The sequence below is a fragment of the Solenopsis invicta genome, chromosome 15 (genome assembly GCF_016802725.1).
Source record: "Solenopsis invicta isolate M01_SB chromosome 15, UNIL_Sinv_3.0, whole genome shotgun sequence".
NCBI classification, from domain to species: domain Eukaryota; kingdom Metazoa; phylum Arthropoda; class Insecta; order Hymenoptera; family Formicidae; genus Solenopsis; species Solenopsis invicta.
The window spans coordinates 7,034,191-7,058,047 of record NC_052678.1 but is presented as its reverse complement, the minus strand read 5'-3'; the positions used below and the strand labels follow the sequence as shown (position 1 = coordinate 7,058,047).

At 42.1% G+C, this 23,857-nt stretch overlaps 2 protein-coding genes across 3 annotated transcripts in view; one reads left to right on the top strand and one right to left on the bottom strand.

The window, feature by feature from the left end:
• The window catches only part of LOC105198941 (roundabout homolog 2), a 118,898-nt gene that overhangs the window by 93,110 nt on the left and 1,931 nt on the right, over positions 1-23,857 (bottom strand). The window contains exon 1 of one of the 2 annotated variants that reach the window (XM_026138763.2): positions 14,584-16,169. The exons of the other annotated variant lie outside the window; for it this stretch is intronic. Coding sequence (XP_025994548.1) covers positions 14,584-14,650 — 67 coding nt within the window. The 5' untranslated portion in view covers positions 14,651-16,169. Of the gene's footprint in view, positions 1-14,583; positions 16,170-23,857 lie in introns of those variants that run through there. 2 annotated transcript variants of the gene reach the window in all.
• Positions 22,971-23,857, top strand: part of LOC105198933 — a 46,254-nt gene continuing 45,367 nt past the window's right edge. Inside the window, exon 1 of the mRNA XM_039457967.1 lies at positions 22,971-23,093. The gene's annotated coding sequence lies outside the window, so the exon portion shown is untranslated. The remainder of the gene's footprint in view (positions 23,094-23,857) is intronic.

Here is a 23,857-nt window from a genome sequence, read left to right as displayed (position 1 = left end):
TCCGCCCACGCCGAACCTCTCTGCCACCCTGCCTGCCTGCCTGCCTGCCTGCCTGCTCCTCTCTCGTCCTCTCTTCCAGTGCGCGCGCACGCATACACCTGTACCTAAAATGGCGATGGGTGGAAAGAAGCCGCCGCTTCTCTCGCTCCCGCGTTCTCTCTCTTTATCTATCTCTGTCTCGCTATCTCACCGCCCCAGAAGAAATTGTCTTACGAGGCGCTCTTATCGATCGTGCGTTTTCCCCCTTGCGATTCTCTTCTCGCACCCCACATCTTCGGCCTTTACGGTCGAGAAAGGGAACTTAACGGGGTCGAAGACACCTTCGGGCCGTACATCTTTCACGAGTCCTGCCGCGCTGTATCCGCGCCGGGAAAGACGCCGTTCTACTCTCTCTCGACGAGAGACAGAGAGCCACAATCAGCCTGCCAACCAGCCAGGCCAGCCAGGCAGCCAAGCCATCTAGCCATCTAGCCAGCCAGCCAGCCAGTCAGCCAGTCAGCCAACCAACCGCGTGTGCCAGCATCGAAATTGTCTGTCGCGACAGAGCGGCGCGCAACATCGAATATTAAAGGCGCCCTAATCGCGAGCGACAGGGTATAATAGCGCAATAATAAGATGATCTTGGCATATCGAGACTCTATACTCTCTCCTCCTCCGAGAATGTCGCGGCACGTGAAGGGGATTATTTCGCTTTCCGCCACAATGTCGGTACGAAAAGTTAATGGGAAGCTTAATTACAGGCTTGCTCGACGCTTGAAAATCGACGCTCGCGTTATTGCGCGCCGGGGAGATTCGAGGTAACGTATACGTCGTAATACAGCGAAATCGCTATTGGTGGTAGCGCGGATAACGACGCAAGTTCAAAATGGATTTTGCTCGAATAGAGAGAGAGATCTTGATTCCGAGAGAGTTTTCTGACGTAGGAAGCGCGAGAGAAAACAACGTTCTGAGTTTTTACCAGCGGCAAGTTTGGTTCGGCTGCGGATTAGCCGAAGGGACCCCTCCGTTAACAGATCGATGGAGAGAACGAAGGAGCAAAGGAGCAAGATGTGCACGCTTACGCATTCGCTTAACGATATTGCTACGATCTCTATCTGAAGCGCGCTGAAATTTTCAGGCCGCCGCCACTCCGAGTTTCCTTTGTGCCTCTCATCCGCGACTATTACTCTGTCTCTCTCTCTTGGTGCATTCATACGGGCCATCTGTGTACGCGCTCGATCTTGATAGAGAGGCCCAGGCCGGCGCGGTATTATAACCGTAATGGTACTCGCGCGAAATAATAGGACCTAATATGCCCTTTCGGAACGCGACGGCGAACTTACTCTGACGGAAATACCTCTCTCGCAGAAGAGTAGCGCGTAACGAGAGAAAGAGAATAAGAAAGAGAGAGAGAGGGAGAGCGCTCTCACGTCTCACGCCGGGTTTCTCTGGCTCCGCTGGGCGAAGTTCAGAAAACATCTCGGCGGATCTCGGCGCTCGAGACCGGGCGGCGAGGAAAGGAAGGCCTGCAACGCGCGCGAACAACGGACTCCTTTGTCCGATATATCGCGCGCGATCTTCTGCGATCTCTCGGTCGCTCATCATCGTCGTCGTCGTCGTTGTCGTCGTTACGCGTGGCCGCCAACAAAACGTAAGCTGTTGGGGCCCCGCGAACAGCCGATTCCTGTCGCGTCGCCGTTACGTTGCGGTGTCCCGCGTCCCCATTTTGTTAAATTAGTCTCTTTGATGTGTCATACGTGTCACGAGCGCGTTCTCCTCTCCCTCCCCCTTTCGTCTTCTCTCGCCCTAATCGCGCGCTACTTTAGACAGAGCTTTCTTTCAGCGCGCAGCAGCGCGCGCCGTAAACGACCGTGACGCGCGGCGAGAGTTTCAAGCCTGGAAATAAGCCGTTTTCCGAAGGTCTATTTTAATTGGCAGGGAAGTCAAGAGCGCATACTCCTGGAAAATCGCCGCGTTGTTCCGTTGTTGCTGCGAGAGAGAGAGAGAGAGAGAGAGAGAGAGAGAGAGAGAGAGAGAGAGAGCGCCTCATCGCAATTATTTCGGAAATAATACCCATGTTGCCTGGAACGCTGGAAAATTTGCCGCTAAATATCGCGGAAATTAGGCATGAAATTGAATTACTGTTGAAGCGCGGATAGCGTAGATCCGCCTTAATATAAAGTTGATTAAAATTATGAAACCGTATCTTGCGCGGAACGCGCGACTAGAGAAGGTATATACGTTTTTCTGCTGAAACGGAATTTGATGGGTCGCGCTTAATAATAAAAACTTACACCGTGTACATTTCCGACTTTTGCCAGTGCAAATACCGGTCCCATTACTGAAGTGAATCAAATTACGGGGGCGGCGGCGGCGGCGGCGGCGGCGGCGGTGGGTGCGCGCGTCAAATAAACGAGGCGGACGTTTTCTTGTCCTCGCTACGCCGAGGTGCTTTACCGCCCAAGGCGGAGACAAGATCCGCCGCTGCTTTACATTCTCGGATTTGTCGTACTCGCGGGTGCGAGGTCCCTGACGCTGTTTTACATTCCACGGTTAAAGCGCGCCTGAACCTCGCTTTTGTACCCGTATGAAATAACTGAAAATCCGCCGTCGCCGCCGCCCGTGTCTGACGGCCCGCCGCCCTTCAAAGTCCGTCACCTTCGTTCTCCCATTAAATCCCGAACGAGAGAACGACGGAGGTGTTTGCGGTAGGAAAGTTTAACCCGTGCGCTCGCTAGACTGCACTAACAGTTTATTTAACGACTACCACCACGTCGTGAAACGTAAAATCGCGTTTCCACCAACTTTTTAACGTTACGTCGCGGTGCAGCCAGCAGGGTCCTTGACCCTCAACACCGACGTGGTCAAACAGAGTCTTTATTAAATGCACAGTGCACTCTATACATCGTTTAATCGAGCGACAGATTTTATTTCGGAATGTTTGGATAATCATCGGTACGTTAACAAAATTGCTAAAAAAATAGAGCGCGTTTAAATTGTTTGTTACATTCTGACCGAGAGTATACCGTTATGCGCGAAAGATTCGTGCCATCGGTCAAGTCATAAAAAAAAATCCAAAAAAGAAAAAATCGATGCAAAAATTTAAAAGTGAAATATCACGCAGATATAAATATGGCGTATGCTGCGACGCTAAGTGATACATAGCACCGTCGATTTCGATTCTCGAACGAGCGTAATCTCCGCGATTAATTTCCAGGGCTCGAATTCGCCGACGACCCAGGCCGACACGCGTATCTTCGCGCGTACGTGTCGCGGCCCCGTGAAAGATAACGCGAAGTCACTTGTCATTCCGCGCGAGAAAGGAACGGGGCCCTGCCTTCGAGCAAGTTCTGATCAGCCCTTTTTAGTCTTCATTCGGATTCCTCGCCGGCGACGCGAGTGAGTGCGAATGGCAGATGGCGGGTAAAAAAGAGGAGAGAGAGGAAGGGAAAAAGGAGAAAGAGAGAGAAAGAGCAGGAGAGAGCGAAAAGAGAGGAAAAAAGATTCGAGCGCGAGAATGCATCCTAACGACACGCGGCATATCTCATTGGAGTGCTCGATGCAGTCGCGCACACGTGCTAAGGTGCGAGGGGACGGGTCGAGTGTGTGACGAAGTAACTAACATTCCTCTCGTGGACGCCGCAATATGCGAAAGACAACGTACAGCCGTCCCATTCCGTTATCCCTCCCAGCCGTGTCCGTTCGTGTCTCGGTATTCACGGTACACGGTGTTTCGTGAGATTTGCATCGAATTCCCCGATAGCGTACCGTCTAATCGATTAAATGGTTCGACACGTGAATGTGTGCCCCGTCCTATCCTTTTGAGAGAGTTGAGTTAAAAATTTCTTTTTTTCCTCCCTTTTTTTGAAGATTTTACCAAGTTCATAAAACGGTGAATCAAACAATCGTTTTCCTGTTATTGGTTTCTCTCACCTAACTGTAAAAGGTTGAATCGCATCGCCATATTTTCTGCACTTTTGAATTTTTCATTGCCTCCGATAAGAGCTCCAGAGTGAATTTCAATTTGGGATTTCTAAAAGAATCTAGTTTATTTTGACTTACTTACGGTTAAAAATAAAGTACATCATGAATAGACAACTAAATCAAATTAAATTTCATTAAAAAAAAATCTTTATCTACGATACTCAGCTTCCTGCCGTTAAATATTTCTAAAAAAGAATTTTGCTCAACAAAAAAAATTTTATTCCACTTTTGGAACAATCTATTTCACACTCACCACTATGTCAAAATACATTAGAGACTTCTCTATAAAATATTTCAGATAAAAAAGCATTCCCAATTTAAATATTTCTTTTAAAATCAAATAAATCCAATTTTTTAAATTATATTAGCTTTTTAAAGCTAACCTGCGTAAAACTAAATTTATATTGAGAGAAATATTATAGAGAAATGTATCAATTTGAAAAAATTTTATAAATAAAAGGTAAATAAAAAAGTTACAGTTTTATACTTCAAATAATATTTCCTTCTTCACTTTTATCATTATTAATAATATAAAAATTGTAAAATATATTGTAAGATAAGCGGTTAGTTAACATAAAATTGTCACAAGAACCAAGCAAGTTCATAACATTTATACAATTTATTTTTGTTCCTTTTAAAAAGGTTTTCAAATATTAAAGCTTACAACTTTGCTATTAATATGTCGGGGAAAAAATAATCATATTTACGCAATGAACAGTTTGAAAATGAGAAGTCTCTTGTTTCCTGAATATTTTACCTCTTGTTTGATTTTTATAGGAAACTCTTCAATTTCACAGAATAATTTTCTGCGTGTTACATTATAACGAATATCATGGATAAATATGCACGATATGTACTTATTGTAAACGTTATTATATTCCGCTCTTTAACAACGAAGGTTACATAATTTTCCATTCAGTCTATTTCCTATTTGCTTAGACGGAATAGAAGCAGACCCGCAATTTAATCAGTAACGTGAATGCAACTGTGGAGACATCGGCAGCTGTTTTATAATTCAGACTATACATAAGTTCTATAAACCATATATGGAATATAAGTCGATCTATAATATCTGTCATTATACCAGCTGGTCGGGCGTGATGCGGTTTATAAGACGGCTCTACCGAGATATATATCAGATTTCTATTATTATCGTATTATGTATTATTCTATTCTTTCTATTATTTCTGTTATCAAGTTTACTATTATCGCATTGAGGCTTTCAAAATACTTTGAAATTTAATTCATCAGACTACCTGTTTCAAACCTTGAATTGGATGATTGTCTCCGATGATTACGAGCGAGTATCCGAAATTGTTCGAGTAAACGGGAACCTTTATTGAACTTTGTCACGCCGTTCGACACGAGTTAATTGCGTATCACGAATATCAACGTCGTGCAAAAAGGATGGGACAGGGGGGCAGACGTGTTTACGTGAAACGACGCTTTCATCGACAGAAGAAAGAGAGGAGATACCCTTTTTTTAGATGACGGCGCTGCCGTTGTCTCGTAGTTGAAACTCTCGGCATTATCCACGTGCCGTTTTTACGAGCCGAGCGAACCGCGGAACAAAGACCATATGTACACGTCAGTCAGTCGCGAAACACTATCTTTAGATTCCTACTATAGATGGTGATTAATTATTCGTGTGTACGCGTCCGCGTTCGTTGTCGTCTAACACGACGAGAGAGGCAGAGAGATAGGACAGAGAGAGAAAGAGAGAGCAAGGAGTCGGCAACCCAGTGGTGGTCGTCTTCGTCATAAATTATTCATCCGCGTGCCGTTTTTGTTTCGCCGGCCGCGTACGCGATATTCCGAGAGTGCGGGTGCATCGATAAAGTCGGAACTGGTTCACGGAGCGAAGCCTCGTATCCCTCGTTGCGTCTCACTGTTAACCGCACATCCGTGGTAACCTTTGACGACCCGACGACGACTATAACTCCGCGACTCGTCCCGGTTTGGACAGAATTTCCGCTCGACAAAGAAATGAGCACCGCGCACCGAGCGATCGATTGTAGCTTCCGAGAGATTTAAATAACATTAAGTCTATTTAATCTACTCTCTAAATCTGTGAAAATCTTACCGACTTGCAATGCTATACTTATAACTGTGATCATCAGTGACTATTCAGTCTTCCACTGTGATTCCAATTAAAACGGGGTGATATTTTCAGATTGAAATCAGTGCACTCTCTGAAAAACAGTGCATGTATCACTGGTTGATTTAGTTCTAAATATAGCAATGAAATCAGACTGTCTTTCAGCGAATAATGCAGAATCTGATTTACGAGCAATAGCGACTTGTTAAGCATATTAATCCTTACACTGAAAAAAGTTATTTGACTGAATTTTTCAACTTGATTAAATTTCTTCAGCTCAACTATTTAACTCAAATACATAAAATACTTGAATTTCAGTTTAAGCATTTATATAATTAACTTAAATTACATGAAATACTTGTGTGTACGTGTGTGAACTAAAAAAATTTAATTAAGTTGAAAATTTTAGTGAAGTTAATAACTTTTTTTCTCAGTGTAATATTCCATATAAAAAAGATACTTTCTTTCAAAAGAAAATGAAAAAACAGTTTGGCTGAAGTATCTACAAATTTAACTAGATACAAATCTTCAAATAATTTTTTTGTGCCATTAAAATAATTATGTAGAACAATCAAGCGTAATGAGCAATTCTGCAAAATATCTTGACATTTTAGCTATCGGTTTAAATGTTCTACATGATTATTTCGGTAGTTAATAAAATTAAATACATTTTTAGATGTTTAACGATCAGCTAAATATTTAACAATAATTACGTTTCTTTGTGGATTTTTGTCTACAAATTAAGTTAGCACGCAGATATATATTGAATTTATTAGGATCTAAAACTTCTTTACTCATTCGCAGTCACTTCAAAAGCATTTCACCTTCTGTGACATTATTTTACATTTGAAAGATGCCACTTCGGATATGGTAACTCGCTCAGCCGTTATCGGACTGAGGACGAAGTCGGAGTGAATGACATGAGTGAATGACACAATGTCGGAGTAATTCGGTAATATTGTTACACTGAGTATAACTCCGAAGTGAGTCAAAATGTTCATCGTTTATTAAGTAATTTTATATTTAACAAATTTAATAAAAGTTTATAATTGGAACTGTACATTAATAACCGCATTTGATTCTCAGCCCTATTTAAATATTGTATTTTCTAAAATTAAAAATTAACAAGACTGCTTATCTGAGCCATTGCTGTTTTTCTCGCGTGAATTAATGAGTGCATATTTAAATACTTATAATTACATGCAATAATTACAAAAACGCATATGTTTTCAATCTTCCCTTTTCGGTGATATTGTTTAAATAAATCTATCACAAAAAGAACATCATTCTTCCAACAGTCTTTCCGTCAAGTGTGCGATCAATCAATCAATAAATAATTGTCACCGTGTATTGACATGTAGACGTAACTTTAAGAAATTGGAAGAAGAACAAATCTTAGAGGAATATTTCAATTTATTTTGAGAGAATAATAAAGGGAACTTTCCAGCAAGAGATACAAATCGACACAGGAGTCGACTCCATCATTCCGTTTTTGTCTCTCATTGAATGTCAAACAAAAACAGAATAACTCCTGTGTCGTTTTGTGTCTCTTGCTGGAAAGCCACCGAAATGTATTTTTTAAATCTCGAGAGTCCATTGTGCTCAGAGAGAAAAAAGTCGAAATATTCAGAAACAAATGTTACTCTTGTGATTTTTCTTCAATATTTATAATGGTTATAAAAAAAATTGATTGTGACGAAATTTACATTTCTGTGAAATATATGTTATTTTTTTATTAATTGTAAAAACAATTTAGTTTAATTGTTGCTGGAAAAGTAAATTAACTTGAGGCAAACTTGTATTTTTTGTAGCAATAGAATATTTAATCACAACAAGGTTGGTCTTTATAAGCAAATATTTATTTCCGGAAATCACACATCCTTAGAAACAAGCCTTTATTTGTTTGAATTGAAAGTTATATGACAGTTATTTGCATTGCGTCATGCAATAGAGCGAGCTTGATGGACTAAGTGCAGTGTAGTTCGGCGTGTCGTTCGGTTCCGCGTGATTTATTGCAGTACTATAAGTTATGGAAAGACAAATTGACACATATATTAAATTTGTTATATCTAGATCGTTGGAGTGACAATTTAATAAGTAAGTTAGTCATCATCATAATATCTTACTTGGATCATCAGTGGCGCCTTTCAATATAGACAAACTGTTGCTTTTCTTTGCTATAAGCTGCATAAGCACGAATGTGTTATATATAACACGTTGTCTACAAAAATCCATAAATTTCTATAGAAAATGCAAACATATACATATTAAACACATTATTATATATCTACGTAATATATATCTCTGCATTTTTTTATAGAAACTCATATTTTTTATAAATATAATAACGAAATATATTCAAATAAAAATGTGTACGAGTATTTCAATAATATTGTGATGTATCCACGCTCGTAATACCATAATACCATTATCAAATCGGATAAAATTAAATTGTGAAAAGAAATAAAAGTTATTCAGTAGAATGTAATTTAATTGATCGAAATTTATCGAATCAAAAGAATTGAAACAAGTTTTCATACTGTTTGTAACAATAAATAACTCATTTCGAGAAAATTAATAATTATTTGCTATTAATATTTATTTCAAAAATAAAATACACGATTTATTTTCTAGAAATAAAATTTTATTTTCCCGTATTTAAATAAGAGATTTATTTAAGTGGAATCAACCTCTTAACATTTCGTAAATAAATTTTTAGGTTTCTTTTTCTCAGTGTTTTTTTATCACTAACAGAATTATTTTCAGATCTGTATTTATAATTATATACATATATATTAAAAAAAATATCGATTATTCGATATTATCGTATAGCGATAAACATATCTAATTCCTGGGTCCTACTTTTGAAGTCCGCATTATGCTGATAACAAATGTAAAAATAACTATAAACATTGCGAGAGAGGGTATAAGTCGCATAATCTTGTTCTAATAGTCTTAACGGTAAATCGTGACGTTTTTTAGAAGCGTTTTATCACACAGTGCACACGGTATTCAACGTAATGTTAAATGCGGTGGCGTGATTAAGACGACGATTTATTGCGACGATACGCGGAATGTCGTCGCGAGCATCGTGCGTTGCAAATCGCGCGTCAGCAGCGTAACCACGCCTAACCGGCCGCTGCTCGCGACGGCGGTGGTTTCTCTAGTTCGCAAACACTTTCATCGCAAGTATGCTGCCCTCCATCCCCCCGTCCGGCTTCCGCGGGTAAGAGCAAAAATGCGCGGTAAATGTATTTTATGTCTCTCCCGACGTAAAAGGCAGGGGAGTCGCAGTATCGACAACGACGGGGCGGTTCGGCGCCGGTTCGCGGCCGGGAAAATGCCTCGTAAAGTTAGGCGATGCGAAAATTCGGGCGTTCTCTGTATCGCTATACACGCAAGCGATATACGGCCGATATTCGCGTTTGCCATGTCGTTGACGAAATTTTCCGTCCGCGGCGGCTAATTTTGCGAAAAGCCGCGCTCTGCGAGCGTGAGAGCGACGAGGCTGGAGGACGCGAACGTTTTATATATAAAGGTATACGTCGAGAGGAGAAACGTAATTTAAAGTTCGGAATATGTGGAACGCTCCCGATGTGTTATAGAAATCCTTTTGGCGAAAGTAATTTAACTAAATCACGTTTAAATCGCATTTTATGCGAGTTATTCTCCCACGTTTTAACAAACATTCTCTCAAAACTCCGAATCATTCGCATAAATTTCCGAGACGTGTGTAAATATCCTGGCGCGAGGCGCTCTCGGTAGCCTTTAGTTACTTTCTAGCATCGATAATTTCAATCGGTGATAGCGATACTTGGAAAAAAATTTCAGCCCCGCCGCGTGCGTGCGTGCGTGCGTCTCGCCTGGCCGTAAAGCCGAGACGTGCTTTAGGCGAGATATGCGTTTTAACTCGCGTCTTATAAAACTGTCACTTTGTACATCCTCGCTTATACGCGCGTCTCCTGTTCGGGAAGCCGGTAAATATGGCGCGCGAGGCTGAAAGAGAGAACCGCCTGTGTGAAAAGGATCTCTAAGGGAGCATGAATAGTCCGGAGGAGCCCGGGATAGCTTCTTACGCGCGCGCGTCAGCGTGCACGGACACCTGCGAAAGCGGAGACGACGACGACGACGGCTTTTCTCCTCGTTGTAAGCCACGGTTTTTCTTTTCTTCTCTTTTCTTTTTTTTTCCAACACGCATTGTCGTCGCGGCGGCGATTGAAGGAGATTAATCGCGGAGTGCGCGTCGAGGGATCAATCGCCGTAATGGCCATTTAAAACGTGTTTCCGACCGAGGACGACGGATCGTCGTCGTCGTCGTCGTCATCGTCGCGCCTCGGCGCCGTGTAATAACCAATAACACGACGGCAATTATATCGGGACTCGTAGTAAAAGGTGAGCGGTCATGCGAGAGTTAGAAAGATAAGGAGAAAAAGACGCGGACGCGGAAACGAGGTAGCCGACAGCCTGATCAAAACACGCGAGAGGCAGAGAGAGAGAGAGAGAGAGAGAGAGAGAGAGAGAGAGAGAGAGAGAAGAGAGAGAGAGAGAGAGTCGAGGAATTACGTAGTTACGGAACGGAATAAACTTGGCTTAATTTATCATTTACACATTGTCCAACCTGCCTTAACATAATCGTCGCGTGCCACCCACCTTTATTTCCCTCACACGCGCGTAATTATATGGAAATCGATATAACTCGTTCAACTGTGAGTTCGTTGCATACTTCCTTAAGGAAATGGAAATAGTTGACTAAGCAATGAATATTATTTCGTCCAATTCGCGAAATACCAGTCACAGACGAAGGCGTTCATTGCGGCAGAAAAGCCGGTGATCTTTTCTGATCGAGTGGCAACGGATATATAATGAAAGGTTTCCTATAAAAGAAAAGAATATAACAAGTCCAACAGAAGTTAAATTTAAAAAACGAAAAACAAAACTTTCCATGCCTTCAAACCGTGTAATGTATAAATATAGTAATTTTTCTTCGAATGTATAATAGGTATAAGAACAAAGTTGGTTCTGATTAACATTTTGAGAAAAGAAAAAAAGAAAAAAAAACCCTTTGATTGATTTGGATCTTACGGGAATGTTATATTACTTGTTTATCCAATAACATTTCACATTTTTACAATGTAAAATCCCTCGGGCGCAAAGGAGAACGCGTTTAACTTCTAATCCAAAGGTCGTGGGTTTGATCCCCACCACGAATGAAACACGAGTGGGATTGAAAGATTCTTTTTTTTATAAACCTTAATAATGCTAAAGGTAAAGAAGAAAACATTAAAGTATAGAGCAATAACTTTGTTCACTTCTACACAAATTTTTTTTTAATTTGTTTTCAACAAAAATAATCTTTTATACTTGTCTTTAAACTTATCTTTTGTAAAAATATGTTGTAATGTTTCTCCGGGCATATAATAGGCATAAAAACAAAAGCTTTGATTAACATTATGAAGACTTATTTAAAAGAAAATAAGACTTTGGACTTGTTTGGTTCTTAAAGGAATGTTATATTTATTATCTCCATCTCACATAATATTTTACATTTTTTACAATGTAAAAGCCCTGTGATGCAGACAATAGCGCTTTAGACTTCTAATTCAAAGGTGGGATCGATTCTCATGAGGAATGGAAAAGCGGAATTGAAAGACTTTTTTATCTATAAACGTTAATAATGCTAAAGTATAAAGCAATAACTTTTTCACTTTTTGTTAACAAAGTTTGCAATTTATTCTTAACAAAAATAATCTTTTAGACTTGTCTTTGTGTAAATATAACAATTTTTCTTCAAACGTATAATAAGTATAAAGTAAAGCTTTGATTACTATTTTAAAGATTCAGTTAAAAGAAAAAAACCTTTGAACTCAGTTCTTGTGGAAATTTTATATCCGTTGCCTGTCTATATTTCCCGTTTTTTATTTGATTCTTGCCAGGAGAAAATTGTTCGCGATACTCCTGTCAGAGAATAAAATTTGGATCTATAACCCAGATTTTTTTTCTAAAATAGACTCGTTTGGTTTTCGTAGCAAAGAAGCCCTTTAAATGATTTTCAAATGCAAAATTATATTAGCCGGTTGTTCAATCTTCAGTTAGACTATGCGGTAATTTATTTAATGGATAAATGTATCTATGTCTGTACATCCATTACATGTCTGCGTGTAGACATAGCCCCATTTATCCATTAGGTAAATTACCATATAGTACAACAACCAGCCCTACGTCTCCAAAACTTGAACTTTCTATCATATTCTCCGATATACGACACAGAAGGATTTATATTTAATTCCGCAAACGCATAATTCGCGTTTATAAGCCGCGACGGAATTGCATCTACAAAAAAAGGGCCATGAAACAAATGCGGAGAGGGAACGCGAAATGTTTTGAAAACCAAATGCTTGCCTACGCGCGCGGAGCACAATGCGGTGGACGCATAAGAATGGAGACTCGTAGTTTTGCTTGAATAACGATAAACATCGCGTTGCAAACAAAAATAAAGCACTACAAGGAGGCCTACCCCGCTCTGCGTATCGTCTATTTTTAGGCGGCTGCAGCATGGAAACTACTAAAATAAATAACCCGACCGTCGGAACTTTCCCTTAATATTCGACGAATCTTGTTTTTCCTACACCCGGTATCGCCGGCCGTCGCGATAAAATGTAAAATGCAACGTGTAACTGGCGCGAGCGAATGATGCCGCTTATACGTTCGAATATGTTCAGTGCATTTGAACGCGAGAACGTAAACGATCTCGAAAACACCGCGAGGGCCACAAACACTGTGTGCTTGGTCGCGTCCCTATATTACGCGGATTTTCAAAAAGCAATTTGTTTCACCGAAAGCTTAAATCTCGTTTATTTTCGATTTAAACAGCGTAAATGCAACGTTATGATTCCGCAGAGAAATAACGTCATGTTTTTTTTTTTTTACGTTTACGATTTGAAAAGCGCAACTCGAAGCCGGTTTCGTAATTAGCCGCCAAGAATAATCGGACTGCGCTTTGACCAATAAAGCTTTTGGTGGAAAAAAAAGAAAGTTCAGGTAAAATTTAATAAACTCGTCGAAATTCACGTGTGTCATCTTCAAAGGAAATAACTCGCGCGCCTAATTAGAAGTACGGGAAAAAAAGGGGAAGGGGATGGGGAAAAGCGAAAATAATTTAAGCAATATAACGAGTCACAGAGTTCAAGATAAAAGTGATATCTCACGAGCTATCTGCATCTGGGGGTCAGATGTGCCTTCATCAAAGTAATTGAGGGTTAATAGAATTGATTTCGGACGAGGAGATGATACCGGGGCCCGTATACGTGTGAGTATTAATGGAGGCTTGCGAATCGAAACAACGCTCTTCCGAAGCCTTTAACAATCGCTCCCCGTTTAAGCGATTAAAAGTTGCTTGCAGTTTAATCAATTATACATTATTTGTTACACGATTGGATGCAATTAATAATAAATGTACACACGCGGCGGTGACGTTGCGGTAAAAATACACAGCAAGTTCGTGAATTATAACTCGTTTCACATTATAACTAATTACGTGCAACCAACGTTGTAACCTCTACGGTTAGAGATTGAGGGAAAAGTTTAATTTGTCACCGCGCGGATTATTTTCTCTCTCTCTCTTTCGCGCCCTCCCCCCTTTCTATTTATTATACGCAGAAATACGTATTTGAAAAATCTTTGTTCTTGCTGCACAACCGAGACGTTAATCATTATATCCCCCGCTCGTACCGCGCTACACGAATCTTATCTCCCCTGTTTTATCTAAAACGCAAATGTTTGACTACACGCGCGCGAGTTAATCTACCATTGTAAATAAATACGGCAGAATCGACGAGAGAGATATCGGGGCCCATCTTTCATTGTGTCGCGACACGAGAGCGACGGCATTTTTCCTCCCCGATTTCTCCAACTTTTTAAGTGTACTCGTGGCAGCTACTCGGGAGCGACGGCGGGAATCGTCGTCCGTGGTTTCCCATTTTCCCTCGACGACTTTAACCGTGTGATGCTTGATGTGCAAAGTGCGTTCTCGTTACGCGCGAACTCGATTTGTGCGGATTCGATGGATCGGCGAAACAACGGGAGGGAGACAGGGTGAGCAAATCAATTTATGCGAATAGGATTCGCTACCGCCGCCGCCGCCGCCGCCGCCGCCGTCGTTGTCGTCGTGGAGAGCTGATCGAATCGCTCGGTGTTTTCGAGCCGAGAGAGCAATCCAGTGCTGGCGTCCGTTGTAAACGCTATCGCGGGAAGAGAGAGAGAGAGAGAGAGAGAGAGAGAGAGAGAGGAAAATTCGTGGGAAAATCAGGAATTGCGTTTAATCTGTCGCGTCGCGTCGCGCCGCGTGCAACGAGGACACCCTGTATACGCACGATATTATTTACGCACGGCGCGACGCGCGCGCGGGGCACGATGGACCGTAAAAGCACGCTAGGGGGGAAGAACTTGCCGAGGGCTGCGAGGGTAGGACAAAGGGGAGGGGTGAGGGAGAAGGGGGAATGAAAAGAGTAGAGAAATCAGCGTACCTTGGACTGTGATGCCGAACGCCGCTAGCAGGAGCAACCGATCGATCAATCCGCGGCACATCTTCATTAATGTATCCGAGGGCTGCCCCCGTCGTGCGTCGTACCCTTTTTCTTCCCCGTCGTGCTGTCCGAGATCGCACGCACGCACGCACGCACGCACGCACAACCGAAACGAGATAGAAGGCACCCGGAGTGCCGACGATCAACACTCGCGCGTCATCGGGCTGCCGTCGGACGACGATCTCGTTAACGGACAACGACGACGGCCGATGTCCTCCTCGTCGACGGACGAACGGACGAACGGACGGACAGACGTTTTCCTCTTCTTCTTATTTCGATGCACCACGGACACACTCTTTGGCGCCGCGTCTTGACGCGCGGCCACGCACACACGCGCGGGGGGGATATCGATACGGGTCGCCGTTAGATCACCGGCGGCAGTGGCAGCAGTGGCGAGCGACGGCGACAGGGATCCGTCGCTCACTTCAGACGGGTGGCCCGTCGCGGCCGGTCCGCGGCCGCGTCTGCCATTGCACGGGGACGAGAGCGGCGGCGAAAATCCATTCCCCTCCTCTCGTACGTTACCTCTCGTCGTATCCGTTAGCGCGTGATAATAACGTGAACGCGGAACTGAACTGCGGAGCCGGGGAATTCAACTCTCTCTCCTCTAGTCTCGTCCGCGCTTCGTTTACGGCGACGAGGGTCGCCCGCTTCCCTCACGGGTTGATCGATGCGCGCACCGCGCCGCTGACAACGCCGTCGTTACGACGACGAGTGTCCATTCTCTACGGGAGCGACGAACGCCGAGCGCACGCCGAGGGGGAGAATAATCCGACTCGGAGAGCCGCGCGGCGCGCGGTCGGTTGGTCGGTCGGCGTGGCGTCAACAGTCGCGCGCGCGCCGCTGTTCCGCTGTCCGATGATCCATCTCGCGCGCGCGGGGGAGACCGCGCGATCCTCGATCGAAGCGGGAGACTGATGGTAGTGGCGGTGGTGGTGATGGTGGCGATGGTGGGATGAACGAGGTGAGCGAGCGAGCGAACGATGGCTCGATCGATGTTTATCGCCGCGCGCCGCGAATGTCACTCGAAACGAGCCGGGGGAACGACCGTTAACTCCCCGCGAACGCGATGTATCCCGTGGGACGTTAGCCCGGACGACGGCCGCGGACGCCCATTTGCCCCGGGTGTCACTCCGCCGTGGGTGCCCGGTGCACCACCGCGGTGTACCGCGTTTCCACGGACCTCTCGCGTTTCTCGCGTTCTCGTCAGGCTGCCCGTCTGCCTGCCTGACCGCCTGCCGCCGCGCCGGTCGCTCGCGAGAACGAAAACAGAGAGACGTGACGTGGTAATAGCAGCGGCGACGGCGGGGAATACGAACCTACAGCCACACTGACGCGAAGACCGATCCGCGACTGGCGCGGGGTACGCAAGCGCCCGTATATTTAGCGCGCCGACCTAACGCCATCTGCGGTACCGGGCGGAACTAAAACCCCATGCCACCTATAGGGTGATCCGCGTGAACGGTGAAACGTTACGAGCTTTTTTCCTCACAGGAAAACTATTAGAGATGGAATTCTTTTTTGGTCATTTGAAGATTCGTCGGGGGGCTATCTCGCTAACAAATGGAGCTCCGCCGTTGCGTCCCGCTGGGGAACAAAAAGCGCAAGCTCCCAAAGCGCAAGCTCCCCTTATTCTTTTAAATTGGAAGCGCTTTTTTCTAACGTAAATCGAGTTTCCTCATCAGTCTGCATGTAAATTATTAGCTAAGATCCTCGCTGCGTGCGGACGCGAAGTGGATATTTTACGAGATTTTCATATTTTATCCCGATACTCTCTCTAACATAAAGGTACACGTAGTGTCTCATAAAATATGCGCTTCCCGATGACTCCACTTCGATACTTCATTTATTTACACGTAAAATGACGAAATAAATTGATCTCTGACACATTCCATGAATAGCTCCGGCGATTAAATTCCAACATGGATCGACTTCACGTATCCGGTGCACGTGACAACACCACTTTATTCAGTCGCGATTCGTGAATAATAATACTCGACTTTCGGGCGTTATCCAGAATCCCCGGGAAAAACATCTCGCTTGACGCTATTGCCTAATCTATTATTAAAAAGATAAACTTCAGCGCGAAACTTTATTGTGACTTTATTCTTCGCGCGTCAGATTCGCCCCCTTCGTTTGATGAAAATTTCAATGATGGTGCTAAGAAGTGAGCGCGGAGATAAACGCGTTCCGCGAATTGAGAACGAACTCGAGAGGAAGAGAAGGGGGAAGGGGGAGAGGATGCTGGATCCGAGCTCGTAAATAAATCATCGTGTGATATCATTTAACTTATTAGGTTTGTTTTTTTTCACATCCTAGAACTGAACTTCTCGCACGGTTTATCTTCTCTCTTTTTCTCTCCGATGTGAAAGGAAAAAGTTAAATCGTACAAGAAGTTCAGTTCTGTATGGAAAAAAAAAGAAAAAAGGATAAAAAAGCCTGTTATCGCGATGAACCGCGTGACAAACAATTATCGTATGCGGTTGTCGCGCGTTCGCGGCATTCGCTGGCACACCATCTACATCTACGAGATCGGATAGCATCACGTTTGAAAATTCGGTTCAGCCGCTATCTCCTCCGCTCTTGGAACACCCTGGACCCGTCGTCGTCGTCGCTGCCGTCGCGAACAGATTTCCCCGTAAGCGCTGCACGCGGCTCTTCGGTCGCGCTCGGCCGCCTTCGGTTCCGCTTCCCCTGTGATCGCGGTGGCTCGGGAATACGGCTCCGCGACGGCGGCGACGACGACGGGACGCAGGATCGTGCTTAGGTATGCACGAATCCCTGCCAATAATAGTGACGGGTGTCATTTTGTTATCTGTTATTGACAATTAGTATCTTTGTCGTCTCTCTCTCTCTCTCTCTCTCTCTTTCTCCTCGAATGTATATTTATCTCGCTTTAAGTGCAAATATTTTTAGGGATTTCGAGCAACACGACCTAATTTTACAAACACTACAATAAGATTATATTTGTCGTGCGACAAATTTTTGAAGCGTGTTGATTGGTTGCAGGATAGAAGATTTTTAGAAATTGGAAAATTTCTATATCTTGTAGCTATTAACACGCTTAAAAAATTTACAGATCAGTGTGATGACATGATAATCCAATGAGCCCAATTGTCAAGAAAAATTGAATTCTAAAAAAGTATGCTCATTGAATTATCGCGTATGCGATTAAGTGCAGTATTGGTTTTTGATCTGGTTTTGAAATAACAGTGATGATCGAATAATAAAATAACCGTTTAAGCTTTTAAACCATCATTAGATATCTAAATCGAGATAATTGATCCAGACTCGAATATTAGATTGTATTTGATATATTAATTGCATTATGTATGATAACTGTATCTAAGCCTTGAGATTTTTATCTGATTCTTTGTTCAGTCCAAAATTAAAAATGGCCAGATTCAAAGTAGGTAACATTTCTATATATTAAATAAAAATATTTGAAATTGGACAACTTCAAATATTTATATGGATGCAATAAAGACTTTTAGAAAAAATAGGTACTCAATATGTCCTAATTACATATTTTTTCTTTTTTGCAAAAAATGATAGAAAACTGGATAATAAAATGATCCAGTTACATTAGTAAGTTTATAAGTTTAGTACGCTGAGACATATTTATTGCTATATTAAAAGTACACAAAGAAACTCTTTTCGTCAACAATCTATTAAGTACAATTAACTCCACAATTGACTTAATTTTTTCCTCTTAAAACCATGACTTGTGAATCGCAAATTAGTAGGTGAATTAAAATTATGATCTGTAGTAATAAAAGTACCAAAAAAATATAATCGATGTGTGTGTACTGGTCTTGGCCGTATTGCTTTTCTTATCTTACAACGAATATATATATTCAATACAGCATTGTAAAGTAAATATAGAGCTACAATAATATGGCCTGCGGACATTAATAACCATCACTTGGTAGTTATAGGAAGCAGTAACTTTCCTACGAAATCATAGATCATGAGAAACACAATCACGAAAATTCTACTTTTGACCTCGCTGTTAATAACAGAATACATAAACTGAGCAGTCAACTGTTGCAAACAAGTTACATTGACAGCCTGTACGATATACTAGAACTAGCATTATTTGTTCAATTTATCACGTAACTACTTAGAAACAGTTATATTGAGTACAGTTACCTTACTACGAATATATACGATATAGTATACAATACATTTAATATACTGTATTTCATTGTTATGCGTATTATAATATTGTGTATAAGTCTGCGAGTGGGTATTTCATATATGGCAAATAGTTTAATTAGTTTCCTTAATCTGATATTCTCACGGGAGAACTAACTTCGACGATTGATACCTTCGCTCGCGATCGGAATACGATACCTCAAATTCAGCGTTCAAAAATACTAGATAGAAATGGAAATATAATCACCGTGGTTGGACGGACAGTTATTACCTAGATGTTTACATTGACTTTGGCTTATTTACATTACATCCAGTTGGTAAATCGCAACATGCCTTTGAATACACGAAGAGCTTAAATCCTACGATCCTACATCGGCGAACCGTTGTGTTTTCGATACCTGGTAAACAACAACATTACATAAAACACCGAAATCCGAGCTATTCGAGTGCTACAAATCGTTTCCAAACTTTCGTTGTAACGTAAAATGAAATGGCGATGACGCGAGAAGTGAAAATTGAGTGAGAAATAGAATCTTTGCACCACGACAGTAAAGAGCACATTAGTCTCAATGTTAATGTGTTCTTTGTTTTCTATTTCTTGCCTTTTACTTCTATGCGCATTGTTTTATGGAAATTGGCGAGATGAAAGCTGACGAACTCCAAAAGAAATAAGAAACAAGTGACAAAAAACACACGATTGTCGATAACATAGCAGCAAAAGGCAAAAAAGCAATAACAGTAAGAGGCAAAAAGGAAGAAACGGAGCAGAAAGCACATTGATTAGCCTTTACGTTGCGCGGAATATAGCAGAAGCGTCTGATTCCGTTTGCGATTGTATCCATGGTGTAAATAATAAAGTGACCCATTCCGACGGATGCGCAGTAGTTGCGCGGGGTTGATGGTAGTGGAGATCTTGTCAGCCAATCAAGTCTTGAAATTGTGCAGAAATTCAATTTCCGATTAGTCGAAGAATTGAGCTCATTAATGATCTCGCTCGCGCATCTCTGGCATTAGACGTAATGGGTCATCTTCTTTTTTATTTACATCATCATGATCGTGTCGCGTCGCGTCGAAGCCACCCGATCGTTTATCGTCGCGTGTCGCGGGGTACGCGGGGCATGTAGAGCCAGCTCTGTGTTTCCCAACCCGACTATTGCAGCAACATCGCAGGTCGTAACGTAAGCGGCTCACCGGCGCAGCGGCGGCGGCGGCGGCGGCGGGCGGGCGATGCCCATCGACCACGCGGTTGTACGGACCGCGTGTGCGTCTCTGTGTTGATACATGCGTGCGCGCGCGACGGCGACGACGAAGCTCGTTTACAGAAAACTCCTCGGCGGGGTATGTGACTGCCGCGTCCTACCTAGGGCTGCCAACTGTTTGGTTTTTACTCCGGACCGTCATAGTTTTCAGGAGTACTGTCTGGCATCCGGATGACACGGGTCAAACGTCGCGTGTGCGTCCGGTTTTTAAATATACTTAATTAATAAAATGAAATTTACATATAATAAAAGGAAGTTTACAAACAGAGGTTGAATTACAGTGAAATTTTTCCATTGCAAGCGTCTATTAGTTAGAGTACCGCGCGAAGCATCCTTTCAAAAAGAATTTCTAACAACAAAACTAAAAATATTTTTCATTTTACACAATATAGTTAATTTTATTACAACTTTATGCATGAAGTATAAAAAAAAAGAGTAATTCTCATATAAGGTCTATAATTTCTATTTTTCTTCATCGAATTAAATAAGGTTGATTTACTGTCTGAAGATAAGAGTAATCATATTAATTCATGTATTAATTTCAATTGATATATTCTTACACTTAAAATAAAAATTTGCTCAATATTATAGCACACGATGATTAACCACAGTTCGAGATTACTGATAGAAGAACGTGTACAAGAGAAAAAAGGTTTATTATTCAATATATTATTTATTTTAACATCATTTCCTCGATTTATTCAAATAGATTGAACATCAGTTGCAAAAACGTAATAAAATTCAATCACTAATGGATAAAAATTAAACGCAAAAAAACATAAAGCATTAAAGAGAAATATATTGGATTAACGTACATATTAAAATCCACGTTAATCCGATCTGCTTTATGTTTCTTGCAGTTAAAATGTATTATCTGTCAATAACCGAGTTTTATTATATTTTTACGACTAAAGAAGACTAAGTAAAATTGAAACTTGTATCGCTGTACTATTTGTTATATCATAGCCACAGATTAAATATTTTTAACTAACATCCGTGAATTTGTTGTTCTTGGCCTATCTTGACAAATTGAATAGTTTTTATTTAAAATAACGAGCAAGATACTCATTTTGATTTATAAAAAACTTTTCTCATTGCAGACAAGCGCTCTTTCGCAAGAAAGATTCGTATACGATGCATTATACATTAATTAACGCATTCATGGAAAGCCTAGCAGCCTTTGTTTATACGTAAAGCGAGTCCTTACGGGCCTTTACGCTTTGAGATGAGGTATTTGATATCTACGAAGCGAACTCTCTTGTGGAGTCTTCGTATAGTGATATATTATTAGAAAGAAAATTCTTCAAAAAAAATCTTCAGATCAATCTATTGTTAATCAAGAATGAGATTCGCCGAATTTTTTTCTAATCTGTCTGAGAAAATTAATAAAACATAGATTACTTTATTGTTTTATTTTTTGTTCATTTTCATTAATTTAAGAAGTTTAAATTAAAAACGCGGCCAATCGAAAACGGATCGTAATGCTCCATAATAATTTCCTGAGAATTTATATACATTTGCAAGTTTCCTTGGATTCCCATTCTGCATTTAAGAATTTTTCCATTTTTGAATAAAATATTCGCTTCCCAATAATAATTATGATTGCTTCTATATCAATCTTATTTTATACATAGAAGAATAACAGCATTGAAATTCTTCCTGTGGATGCAGTGTTATTTAGCGAATCGACCCTCAATTCTCGTATAGCTCTACATGTAAAACACGATTTAATTTCGTGTTTCATGATAAAACGTATTTCATATTAAATAATAGTAGTTTATTGTTGTTTTATTCGGCCAAACTCTGTTTTTGAAACTGAAAAACAATATCGAAAGTAATTTCATATTAAATTTCATATTTATTCTAGTTTTTACGATTGCTATTTCTATCCGAGTGGATTTTATTCCCGCGGAAGAAACGTCCGGCAATTCGGAATGTTGGAGGATTTGGCAACTCTAGTTCTACCCTAAAAGCAGAGTCGCATTCTCGCGAGCCTACCAAACTTATGCGTTTTATTTCTGCGTTTCCTTCTGACCGTCGTTGGCGCCGCGCGCATTGCCTTAGGTAAATATTCCGGAATGCGCTCCAGAATATTCGTTGTAAAGGGAATTGCTTGTAAAACGAAGAAAAAGGTAGATCTTGAAAGACGTGGAAGCGAGGTCGAAAAATTTCCGAGAAATTACTTAGAACCGTGCGGCGCGCGGCGTGCGTGGACTTGTTTATCTTCCGGGAATTGTCGCGCCCGCGGCTCGTCGAAAATAAGAGCGGGACGGAGCTTACTAACGAAGTTGATTTTGTAGTAGTAATTGAAGTGGGATATTAAACGCGATGTGCGATTAAATACATGAAATTTCCCGAAATTCTGTGCCAAGCGCGATAATGGTTGCGGCAAAATTTCATATACGTATCAATATTGGGGAAATCAACAATTTACAATTAATATCGCTCGTCGCGTATAAACGCATTTTGCAGATTATCCCCAAAAACCCTCTATCCCGCGGTATTACGTTTTACAAATTTATCAAAGATCTGGGTCATGAAGGAATTATCGCGTAAAACCGGATTGCGGGATACATCGGCCCTTATCCGTGGAGAATATTCGATAAAAGTAAGTCGCGGTGGAAGAGGGATCACGAGTTTTACCTTTCCACCAACTTCCCGAGAGGCGAGCGGGTTTCAAGCTTTATTTGTTGCCGAAACGGTCGACTTCATAAAATGTCTCGCTCTCTCGAGCCGCGCGTGAGGTATGTAGTAGTTCCTGGAAGCTCGCGCGCTCGCCGTCTCGGGTCCACCAGATAAACATTGTCGAACCCAAGTATTTTCCTCGAAACTTTTTCGAGACCTCGCGCGCTCTCAGGAATATTTTCAAAGTTCGTCTATTTCTCTCGCAGCACGCCCGCGCTCATCGCACGTCTCCCCGTCGTCACCGTCTCAACCCATGATGATCCAACGACACCCGCAACACCCGCGCCGAAGGATGTTCGGATCCGCCACGACAGCTGCGTTTCTAGCATCGAAAGGCACTTATCTGAGGTACTTGTCGCATTCTTTTTTTTCTCTTTCCTCGAGATTCTCCCGCTAGGCGAGTCTCCACACAGCGCGGATGTTACTACCCGACTGCGCGTATCGCCCAAGGATGCGCGACACCTGCACACAAAAAAAAAACGGGAGAAACGCCGCGCCGTGTTTGCAGCGCAATCGGAAAACGACGGGTCGGTGGTAGTATCAAGAGATAACGGAGATGCGAATGAAAGACCGGCTGTGTGACACTCGCGTAGCGGAACTCGAGCGAACAATCGCGCACCCCCAACTCTCCCCCTGCGTGCAAGCAACCGGAAGCTACCCGGCAATGGAAGCAAAGCGCGCGCGTCGCTTCGTTCGTTTTACGAACGTTTCTTCCTATCTTTCTTTCTTTTTGTTGTTTTTCGCAACCTGATTAATCTCGTTTCGCGACTAATCGCGTGACACGGCGACCGATCGAGCCGAACGTGACGACGGAAACGAGCCCGAGTTTTCCCTCCGCTGATAAATCGCACTGACAGCCCTAACCGATTCTTAATGGTGATCCCTGTTTCCATCTTGTCAGCGGTCCAATTAAGATATACGCGGTGTCCCAAAGAAGCGATACTTTTCATCACGAGAACCCGTTCAAAAGCCACAGGCGAGTTTTATTCTTTAAGGAAAAATTTCAGGATAATCCCTTATTCGCTGCAGTCTATTAATTTCATGTAAAAATTTATTAAGGTTTTTATGTAACATGAGTCTTCGATCATTATTTATTAATGAGCGATGTTATA